Source organism: Macrosteles quadrilineatus, unplaced genomic scaffold, assembly GCF_028750875.1.
Source record: "Macrosteles quadrilineatus isolate MER2022 unplaced genomic scaffold, UCM_ALF_1.0 Scaffold_1__1_contigs__length_201487025, whole genome shotgun sequence".
Taxonomy (NCBI): domain Eukaryota; kingdom Metazoa; phylum Arthropoda; class Insecta; order Hemiptera; family Cicadellidae; genus Macrosteles; species Macrosteles quadrilineatus.
The window spans coordinates 83,012,084-83,024,399 of NW_026542594.1; the positions used below are offsets into that span (position 1 = coordinate 83,012,084).

The 12,316-nt window shown below is 34.4% G+C and overlaps 1 protein-coding gene across 1 annotated transcript in view; it reads right to left on the reverse strand.

The window, feature by feature from the left end:
• Window positions 1-442: 442 nt before the first annotated feature.
• The window catches only part of LOC128983686 (programmed cell death protein 4), a 128,051-nt gene continuing 116,177 nt past the window's right edge, over window positions 443-12,316 (reverse strand). The window contains exons 8-9 of the mRNA XM_054403088.1: window positions 4,839-4,978; window positions 443-1,007 (exon numbers count right to left, since the gene is read on the reverse strand). Of these exons, the coding sequence (XP_054259063.1) occupies window positions 941-1,007; window positions 4,839-4,978 (207 nt within the window). The 3' untranslated portion in view covers window positions 443-940. The remainder of the gene's footprint in view (window positions 1,008-4,838; window positions 4,979-12,316) is intronic.

Sequence of the window (12,316 nt, forward strand, 5' to 3'; positions counted from 1 at the left end):
CGTTTAAAAGAAAAGTCCAGAAATTTTAGAAATACCAAAACTATAAACACGAAATGACAAGTTAAATCGTAGTTATAATAGTCAATCAGCTGCTCATAGTATTATTATCTTTAAGTGCTGCCAACCTATTTCCAAGTGTACACGGATTACGTGCATAATAGAACCACGCTGTTTTGTGTTGTTTCGTTGGAATCCTGATGTGCGGCAAAGTATAAACCGTACGACAAATTATAACCCGTACGGCAAAGTATAAATATGCAGCAATTAGCAGCTTTCTGTACTATAAACAGGTCAAGGAAGCCAACTTTGTCAGGTGAATGTAGGAAAAATTATTTGACCTTCTGACACAGTTGACTTTCTGCAACAAATCCCTCCAATATCACAACATAACCCAATGTGTAAAATAAAGGATCAAAAAGGACTAAAACAAATCTTCAACGTCTAATTTTTTCAGTATTATTGACTTTTATTTAACAAACCAAATCAATGTTGACAGATAGTCAATCAGAGACACACTGTTGATTACAATCCCAGTACTTAGAACACCCTAAAACAAAACTCAAATTCTACCTTCAACTTTGAAATTCAACATGTTAATCCAAAAACGCCTTTTACTTCTCACTTATTGCAAAAAAAAGCACACCTTATTAATTATTCCCATTACTCAAGAATCAAAGTAAAATGTAACAAGTAGAAACAGTACAAAAAAACCAGCCCGCACGAGTCACAAATAATTATCAATAACTGTAAGCTTTGATAGCTAACTATTACAACCACTACTTTGAATTACCAATATTATTAATCGATAAAAATAAATGCAAAACCTAAAACAAAATACTGTTAAAATCTATTTACATGATAATGGTGTGCCTATCTTGCAAAGGGAAGAAACATACAATGAAGAAAATAATATTGTTTGCAGATTTTTGTAGCGGTGGTTTTAAATGGTAGCCTTGTTGTCCTTGATACGACCTCCATCTCCTTCAGAGACAAACCTCTTGCGGCCTCTGAAACAGGAAATAACCGCAAACTTGTAAATATAATGCTCATTACTGTAGGTACTCATTTAGTATTGCTTGCCCAAGTTTTGCAATGAGGCATGAACAGTGCATACAATTAGGCCTACAGTAAAACCTCACCAATCTGTCAATTTGTGGAGCAGAGGTTGTTGAGCTTGGGGGTTGTAGAGATATCCAGATTAAATTTGTTTTGGCTTTTGATATTCAACAATTATAAATGGCGATGGGCAAATTCCAGAACTTTGGTATTGATTCTCGATTCCGCACTCGATACCGTTGCCTGTTATAAATTGATTTAATAACATGAAGTACAGTGTGAATAAAAAGTCAACCCCCCCCCCCTTCTACCATCTTAAGTAAATATATAGAGATATCCTTTTGGTGGCCATGCAATCTTAGCAGGAAGTTTCATTTTATGATTTAAAAAATTTTAAGTGTCCCCAAAAAATGGGGGACAGTTTTTAAATGTAAACCCAATAAAAAGTCAAGTGACACCTCATTTTGAAGTGTTTACAAATACTAAAGAATGGTGTAAACTGAAAACCAGAGTTCGCTATCTCTTCTCTATCCAAAACGGTAGTTCGAAAGTTTAATGACGTCTACTCTTATTAATTTTCTTGTGTAATAAGTAACTTTCCCTCTTCTCTAATTTGTTCCTAAGTAAATACTACAGAGTTATCTTTTGGGTGGTCATGCAGCCTTGGCAGGAAGTTTTATTTTTTTTATTTTGAAAATTTGGAGTGTCCCCAAAATCCTTCCTTTTTGATGTTTTTTTCATAAATGAGTTCTCAATAGCACTTAAGAAATTAACTAGCAACTGTAACTTTAATTGTGATTGTGGAAAGTCGGTTGCAGAGATGTTTCTTAAACTTCAGTTTATCCGTGGTTTGAATGACATAGATATTCAAGCCAAACTAATTGAAGGACAAGAGAAACACACGTACAAAGACATTGTTAACGAAGCGTCGGCAATGGAACACGTTGATTTGAACAGGGTGGATTCCGATAGTAGTGATAGGAACAAGCCAAAGAAAATGTTGAACAAACACTTCAAGAAACCACCACGAGAACAAACACAACATTTGACAATCTAAAAGGGAAATGTTACAGTTGCGGTTCACCTTCTCATCGAGCTAACAAATGTAAATTTATAGATGCTGAGTGCAGAAAATGTACTAAAATTGGACACATAGTGAGTGTATGCTTACAGAAAAAGAACCAGACTAACATAAATTTAAAGCAGTACCAGACTCAAGAAGGCTCGGAGAAAGGCAGTGAGTATGAACATGAAATTAATGTACTAAGCGACAGACATAAATTCATTCTAAATAAATTCATTCTTGACATATTGATTGAAGGTAAAACTATACCAATGGAATTGGATACAGGTGCAGCACTTAGTACAATGTCCTATAATGATTTTTTTAACTGAATGTATGAGGCATGTTTTTTAAGTAAGTGCTGTTTTAAAATAAGACAAAAAACAGTATACTTATTGTAATAATTATATTTTTATTTAAAGCCAGTATCTTTACCTACTTTTCGACATAGTTTCCATTAATATTAAGGTATTTATCATAACGTTTTACAAGCTTTTGCATTCCTTTCTTAAAAAATTCTGCCGCCTCTGACTGGATAACCTCTGTATCACTGCTGTTTTGGCCTCATCATTGTTGTCTAGGCGCTGACCACCAAGATGTTGCTTTAAATTAGGGGTGTGCGATGCATCCAATTTCCGATTAGATTTGATTCGATGCATCAAATCACGATTCGGTTCAGTGGTGATAAAAAAAACAATTCGATTCATGAGGGAATCCGTAGGCTATCCATATACGAAAAACAACATCCATGTGCCAACATCTACTCTTTACAACCTTCAACACAAGTCGAATTTCGCATCATAATTAATCTCATTTTCAGAATCGGTTTTGAGTACAATGAAGCAACGTATCGAGATCGACGTATTGAGAATCGGAATTGGCACATCCCTAATTATAACTAGGATTGCTTTCTTGAGCGGAGCAATCATGTTTCATGGTTTTTAATAAAGCAATAAATAAAAAAAAAATTGTATTAATATAATACAAAATACAAATAATGTTCCCACAATCTGTACTGTTAGCCTTTACTACTTCCTTCAACACTTCCTACGTCGTAGAATTGTTTCTTTCCCTTCCCATAATATTTTAGGATTGCAGATACATTAATCTAACTTTACAAAGTGTTCCTACACTCTGCACTGCTAGGCTTCACTACTTCCTTCACCACTTCCTACGACGTGGACCTGTTTTCCTCCCTCCCTAGAGCATTTTAAGATTGCAGATGCATTAATCTAACTGCCACAGACGGTTCTCACACACCGCACTGCTGGCCTTTACTACTTCTGTCACCACTTCCTACGTCGTGGACCAGTTTCCCTTTCTTCCCATTGCATTTTACTATTTTAAATAAATATGTTTAATCTAACTGCCCAAAAGGCTTCCCACAACCCCGCACTGCTAGCCTTTACTACTTTATTCACCACTTCCTACGTCCTGGACCTGTTTCCCTCCCTTCCCATAGCATTTTAGATCAGTGGTCGTTTCCAACATGCGACTTAAATGTAAATCTAAGACTTTCTCTGTATTATTTGATCAGTCCTCATCATCCAATTTTTTCCTTTGTACTGTGTTTAGTTCGTGTCTTGTGTTTAACATATGCTATGATTCTTTGTTTTGTTTACATTTACAGGTACGTCGTTATTTTGTAACCATCACGACAATCTATAAGTCCAATGTTAAAATTTGAAAAGATTTTAAGTTACTTTAAATTTATATAGGCATTATAAAATATTGGAATTGGTTACGTCTAACCATCCAAACATTAGATAAATCAACCTTCGTATGTTTGGCTAAAATATGTTCAGCCGTTATTGACATCAAGTGTTACAAAGATTGCATTGAAGTTGATCCTAAAGAGCTCCGCTCAATTAAATGTTCTTAAAGATTTATTTTTCGTAGACTGTTTTTCGTTGACTGTTAAGTTACACAGACTGTCGAGTTACCAGGTGTCGAGTTAGACAGGTTTTAATGTAGTTCCTTGTAGCTACTGTAAAAACATTTTAAGAAACATTATACTCATGGATTTATCTGCCACCCCTAGGCACTAATGACTATTTAGATAGCCGTTTACTACAAAAGGGTAAAGAGCACTAGTGGAAACCAATACTTTAAGGTGGGGAGTTCATAATTAAATCATCAACGTTTAAATATGATTTTGAATGTAAATAAAAGAGTAAATTATTATAACTAGCTGGTACCCACGGGCTTCACCCCGTTTGACTTCATAAGTTGGTATTACTGTAATAAAACTATTGATTGGTTAAGTTAAGCCGAAAAAAACAAAACAGAATACAGTAATACAAACAAATAATACAAGAAATAATGGATAGTTTTGCAAAAGGTTTCTCATCATAACGAACGTTTTAAATATATGGTTTATGGGAGTGTGACTTGTAGTATAATATATGGATCTTTTGTACAAAGACACTATATCCTGATGCTGAATGTGTGGATTATCAATTCAATTCTTTAAGACAGCAATGAACATGGTGCATAATTTAATCTGATTATGAATGAGTGATAAGTGTAGAATGGAGCAAGATGATATGTGTATCTTTGTTACTAACTAAGACTGGCTGTTTCCTAGTCAGAATTTTATTAACACCACAATAATCTAGGAATAAAGTATGCAATACATAGTTACATTAGCACCGTTTGATCCAGAATCAAGGAATGTAATTGAGTTATTCTCTATTATAAAATCAAACCGATAAATTACCTGGTAGGCATCTTCTTGACCATGTCTTCAGATATGAAACCAGCAATATGACACTGTTCAACAAATCGTTCCAGAACTGTTCCAGCCAGAGGCACATCCAAAATGATATCAGGCATGTCTTCATAAACTCTCTGGAATCCCTGCAAAACAGTCATAGTTTATAACACCACCTGCCCCTGCACAAGATCTGGGTATCTGTCCTTATTACAAGACAGTACATTGAGGAAGAAGGAATGGATACTAACTAAGTATACCTAAGTTAGTTATGTAAAAAATTTAATAGACAGTCAAATAACAAGTTTAAAAAATCATAACACAGATAATTTCAAAAAAGATCCAAAATTCATCAGCCAGTACTTTCCTGGCCTTTACAAAGTTAATAATGTTTTAAGAGTGGCACATAATATTCTTTCAAATTCACCTCTGACCCATAATTTGTTTTCAAAACCCCCAAGACTAATATACAAAATTCCCCCGCCGCAGCAAACCTGCAGACTAAGCGAATTTCAACTTGTCTGATTACATTTTTACTAAAATCTTACTAATATTATAAATGTGAAAGTTTGTGTGTTTGTTTGTTTGTTTGTTTGAAGTTCAATCACGCATAAACCACTGGACGGATTGGGCTGAAATTTGGCATGATGATAGCTTACATTCCCGATTAACATATAGGCATATTCTTATCTCAAAAATCCTTTCGGGCTCCGCCCCAGTGGCTCTGTAATTCCCCATGTTAACCTTATGAGTATTCATATTTAAAGGGAATTAAAGAATTTAGTCAGCTGTTTCAACTAAAAAAGTTGGTTCTATGATATGGAAAAGCATTAAAAAGTTATAAGATTTACCAACAGGGTGCAGCACTATATTTTTTTTTGCATTTATGAAGCAGCTAATTTGAACTAAGCAGCAACAAAAAACTGTGATTCGCAATGAGAACTGTCAAAGTAGGATTGTTTACAGTTATGTATATGTTTTTCATTTCATGAATAATTTGTGATATTTTGCGAATTGATAATTTATTTTTCTCTATTGTTTAGGTAAAATGGTAGAACATTATGGCTATGGTAGATGTGTAATACTATAGAATACTGTAAATTTAAAAAAGCAAATTTTATCAAACTGTGTCCTCCACCCATTGCAATCGCAAAGCTTGAGTATAACTGCAATAAGCATTTTATACTTATATTCCAACCCCGTACGAAGGACGGGTACTCTGCTAGTATTTCCATAAATAAGACATAAAATTTATTCCCAATTTAAATGACATTAGATTTAACGAGTGCTTAGGTTTGCTGCTACGGGGAAGGTAAAAATTGTTTTTTTCACACTACGTCAATACTATAGGATGAAATAAATAAATTTGCTAAATGTTATCAAAATATATATCCACAAAAAATACACTAATTCAACAACACAACACACTAATTTTGTTAAACCTCATTAACCACAAGACCAAACACCAAAGCTACCTAAATAAACCAGTATTTATTCACAAACAATTATATGTTTGCTGTCTTTGGCAGAGTAAAGCTTCCGGAGTGATTCAAATTATTTATTGAAAATAACGTCAACAAAAGCAAACAAGGACAAACAAAAAACTTTTTTTATTTAAAAGATATGGCATACAGAAATATCTATTCTGACACATAGATAATTTAATTCTGAGTTAGTTTAAATATTACTATAATTAATTTGTTTTACATTTGAGCTTTTTAGGGACTTATGTCCCTACAAGCCACTAGTATTTATATATATATATATATATATATATATATGTGTGTCCGTTAGCCCGATAACTCAAGCAAAAATGATCCGATTTTGATGAAATTTGGTACAAACATGTAAACCTACGTTTATTTGAACGAGTTCGCGAACTAGCATAATCGGACCATGGGAACGGGGGTTTATGGGGGGTTTTATGGGGTAAAAATGGGGTTTTCCCATTTTTGACCCTAAAATCAAAAAAATTTCCTATTTCTTTTTAAAGGCTGTCTCATGTTAAGTTGAGGTAGTACAAAATTAATTTATAAGTCTGTATTAATAGTGCATCTATCAATATAAATAAAATTAGAGTTTTGTCTGTAGATTGTTCAAAATTTTATTTTTTTATTTTAACATTTTATACATTAAAGAAGTGAGATTAATAACCGTGTGGCTTAAATAACGGGTTTGATTAATCACAAGGGCAATATGTAATTGTAAATTAAATCAAATAACTAGCTACCATCCATGTCGGGAACCGGAGAATCAGTGTGTATCAAGTTGTATCCTACTCGAGTTTTGATAACGGCACCAAAAGCCTACAATCGAGGTTTCCACTCGTTAACGGCGTTTCGAATGCTCATTTTTAAAGGCAAGGGTCAAGTGGAGGTGATAGATTTCTTTCCCTAATACCACCTAAATATTATGAACGAAGTATAATACAGAATATCAATTATTAGTAATTTAAAATTAAATATTGTACTTAGTTATAAGGGGAAAAGTTTGTTTTAATACTTAAAGTCGGCCGATTTGCATGGGATGAACATGAAAAATTTTGTTTTTTTATAACCTAGAATACATAATTTTCAGATATGACGAATTGATTATATTTTTAATAATTCAATATATTTACGCTTTTATTTGAAGTATTCACTGAAGCGTGGTTAATGGGATTTATTCAAATGGTCGGGAGGGTCCTTCGAAGGTTCGGTCTAGCTATTGTTCTTCTCTACCCTCTGGTCAGGTAGTCTGCCTCAACTTAACATGAGACAGACTTTAAACAGTTTTGTAGAGCTTAAAAAAATAAATAATTTAATATATTGAAGTGCTGTTGTACGCCTAACAGAAAAAAATTAAAAAAATAGTGTAATTTAAAATTCCCATGTTAATCTTATGGAAAAAATGAAAACTGTTGTTGTTCAATGTGGTTATTTCATATTAAACATTTCTACAACACAACAATAACCTTTAAATTAGAAGAAAAACTTCATAGGTTGTTTATCCAGCCATTCTGAGTTCAATTCTTTTGATTTGAGCCAGCTCAAATGATTCTACTACTTATCATACGCTTAAAAATACTAAAATTTTAAAGGTTTCACAGTAAAATAATTTATTTCAACATTCTAAGATCTAACAAAATAGTTTTAATAATTCTAGGTAACGTTATCCCTATTTTTACATAGTATAGTATACAGTGAATTGCAGAATTGACTGGAAAATGAGTAATCCAAATAATGTAATATTGCTTACTGACTGGCTTAAGTGATAAATCAGCTGTATTGAAAAACAAAAATCAGCAGTAAATGGCTTCTAATGCTATTCTTATGGAGAACATTTTACGTAATAGCTAATTTTGTGTTACAATTTTGGGAATTTCACTACTTTTCCCGCTGTCGCGGGATCGAGACCTTTAATTTTGAGCCCTCTCCCGTCGTTCTACGACTTCCCAGTCACCCACAATTTTGACGCAAAGAATCGGCTTACGTAATTATTAATATATAGATGAATTTGAACGGATGGTGTTTTTGGCCTCTAGGGACCTCAAAACGAAAAATTAAATCGGTCCCGGGTCCATGTCTTACCATGAGTACTACAGTAATAGCTTATTCCCTATATGGGAAATTCGCTAAAAGCTCGTAACTTGAGACATTCTTTCAAAACCCAAACTACCTCCCTCTTCCCAACCATCAGCAAAACCTTCGGGCTGTAATCAATGCCACAAACCACGATGTGCCACTTGTAAATCAATAATCCCGTCAAAAACCTTCACTAGCAGCCAAACTTAAAGATCTTATAACATATAGTAACATCACTTTCACATGTGATTCTACCAATGTCATTTACCAAATTTCCTGCAAAAACTGTCCTGAAGGTAGTCTTCAAAAATGTGGTATTGGCAAAACCACAAATGCTCTTAGAGTTCGTATGAATGGCCACAGATATGATGTAAACCATCCTGATATACAAAAACCTGTGACTATTCATGCGAGAGAGCATTCTAAAAATTTTCAACAATGTTATTAATTAAAAGTAGGGATGGACGGGATTGACTTTTTAGTTCGGGACGGGATGGGATTTTTCCCTGTGCATAAAAAGAAAGTCTGGAGTATTGGGGTTACCAACAAAGACAAACAAAATAAATATTTACCGTCTGTGACACTGACGGTCACACCGTCGGTATGACTCGCGGTCACAGCGCAATTGTCGGTATGAGTCGCTGTCTCGGTGGCACACCCGACTAGTTGTACCTGCAGATTTCTAAGAGGTACAACTAGACGTAGGTACAACCAGATGTAGGTACAACCAGATGTAGGTACAACTAGACGTGTATGCCACCGACAAGTAGTGTCACCTTGCTTGTACGGATGCGACCAGTTGTCCCTACGTCTAGTTGTACCTACGTCTAGTTTTACCTACGACTAGTTGTACCTACGCGTATTGGGAGTCCTTATAGTCTAGTTGTGCATATCCTTCAAGTCTTTACCCTGTTTAGTTGTTTACTGCACGAGTACTTTTTGATTATACCCGTAATTAAATCAGAAACTACTGTGTTCCAAGTCAATTGAGTAGGATATTTCTTAATTACATTTAAACTATATAAATTAAATCTGCAACTAAACCAATATTAATTATAATAAGAACTAATAAGCGCACACAAAAAAGTCATATCTGGTTATTTTTTCATCGGGTTTTCAATATTGAGGTTTTATTACGTTTGCGTTGAAGGTTATTAAGTAGTGTTTTTAGAAAAGTTAATAATTAAGTATGAAATAAACAGATTTGTCAAAGTATATGCAGGAACAAGCAAACTACGCCATGTTGTTTCTTGTCTCAGGATTACTGTTTTTAGATTATAAAAGGTATAATGTTACCTGGATCTATGCCAGTTTATGTATTCTCCATAAGGACATTTTTAATTTGCAGTTTTTGTAATTTTCCCCGTGACTAATACCCTACAAAAAACACTTCAATATACTCTATTAGTTGTTTTTGTAAACTCTAAAAGTAATCCCCTTTTAGTTGTTTTTGTAAACTCTAAAAGTAATCCCCTTAATGGTGACAAATTAAAGGGGAGATGCAACTAGCCAGAGGTACAACTAGTCGTAGGTACAACTAGACGTAGGTACAACTAGTCGTAAGTACAACCAGTCGTAGGTACAACTAGACGCAGACGTATAAGGTACAAGAAGACGGTGGCGTACCCGACCAGTTGTACCTGCACATTTTTAAGAGGTACAACTAGACGTAGAGACAACTAGACGTAGGTACAACTAGACGTCCGCACCACCGTCAAGTTGTACCTACAGTTTTTGACAAGGTACAACTAGACGCCTGTCGCCAAAAAGCAGCAGGTACAACTAGACGCCGGTACAAGTAGACATCGACCCGCATAGCTTGACCTTGAAGCTAATGATGGCTATTTCTTTGTTTTGCTTTAATTTATTTTTGTAAAATAAACCGTGGTGTTTCAAGAACAATAATGGGGGAACCTACCACATAAAAAATGGTCCGAAATATTTAATTATACACTGCATTTTAACATATTAGACTGAAGAAAAACTATTTATAAAATGTTCTTGGTATTTTTGAGGTTATGTAACATAGTTTTACATAGGTAATATGCAACAGTTCACCCATAGAAGCACCCGTCAATTAAACTGACATGAATTGTTTTCTTCTATGGCTGGAAACTAAACATTCAAGTTGAATCCTGTCGAAGGTCATTCGCCCGTCACGATATGACTTGTCCCACAGAAAACGTACTACTATAACCCAGAATGCTAACCGCACGGTAAAAAGCGTTAAGTACTCGTAGAGAGCTTTGCCTGTCAATTTGTAGGCAGCGCCACCAGCGTTGCTATGCTGGTGGCGCTGCCTACAAATTGACAGGCAAAGCTCTCTCCGAGTACCTAACGCTTTTTACCATGCGGTTAGCATTCTAGGTTATAGTAGTATGTTTTCTGTGCTTGTCCCCCTGAGACCGAGCCGGACCATCCGGTGGCTGATACAACCGAAGCCGAACTAGAGGGAGTCTACTGTACATAATTTGTTTGAACTAACAGCTCGATGGATATAAAAATATTTAATAGAACAATGAGGTTATTTTATTTAAACTATGATTCTGTTTCGGCGGCAAAGGGGTTACTCATTTTTGTCTTTCCCGCCACTTTGTTTGACAAGTGGTGGGGGTGTAAAAAGCAACCTTTTGGTCAGTCGCAAGATTGTGTTATGTGACGCATAGCGGCACGCTATATTTTATACAGGTTGTCCCGGAACTCTCTACCAATATTTTAGGGCATTGCTCCTGGGTAAGAAACATAACTAAATATCATGTTTAAACTGTCCGGAAGTCCTTAGTTACTCACACAGCCGCCATTTTGTTTTTTTCGGTTATTAATTTTTTTCTAAAGAATGGTTAAACATACGAAATGGAAACTTTGCACAAACATTTAGGACAACTAGACGTGACAAAGCTACCAAAACATTATCACGATTTTTCAAATTCATAAAACAAAATGGTGGCCTTTTAAAATTTTTGTAAAATCAATGGTTTTTGAGTTATTTAAGAAAGACAATTTTAAATGGCCGCGATTTAGTTTAATGAATTTGAAAAATTTTTATAATTTTTTTTGTAGCTTTGTCTAGTTGTCCTTAATGTTTGTGCAAAGTTTCAATTTTCGTTTGTTTAACCATTCTTTAGAAAAAAATAATAACTGAAAATACAAAATGGCGGCTCTTTGAGTAACTAAGGACTTCCGGACAATTTAAATATGATATTTAGGTACGTTTCTTACCCAGGATCAAAGCCCTTAAATATTGGTAGAGAGTTCCGGGACACCCTGTATACAGGGTGAACAACTTAACTGTGCCACCATTGGTATCTCAGAAACTATTAGATTTAGAGAAAACTTTAAAAGGAGAACTTCAACTAGTTTTTTATGACATTGAAAAATATGAATTCCCAATTTTTTTAAATGGCCTCCATTTTCCAATATGGCGGCTAACTTTGAAATTTCTTATGGAAATAAAATTCGTTAAAAATATTAATTCTATTATTTAAAAATGGCGGCCATTTTCCAAAATGGAGGCAAACTTGAAAAGTGGAAAACTGTATTTTATGGTCTTAATGGAATGTGGATGCAATTTTAAGACTTATTTGACTTATTTTTTCTTCGCATTTTCGCTATAAACCTACTTGTTTAGGAGCAACATGATGTAAAATGTACACCGGAAGTCATTTTTCCATAGGCTGTAACTCCTAAACGAGTGGGTTTATCGAAAAAAATGTCAAGAATAAAAAAGATTTTAAATTGCATGTTCTATCAGAAAACACGATAAAATGGAAAATGGCGGCCATTTAAAAAAAAATGGAATTAATATTTTTCAATGTCATAAAAAACTAGTTGAAGTTCTCCATTTAAAGTTTTCTCTAAATCTAATAGTTTCTGAGATACCAATGGTGGCACAGTTAAGTTGTTCACCCTGTATAGTATGCG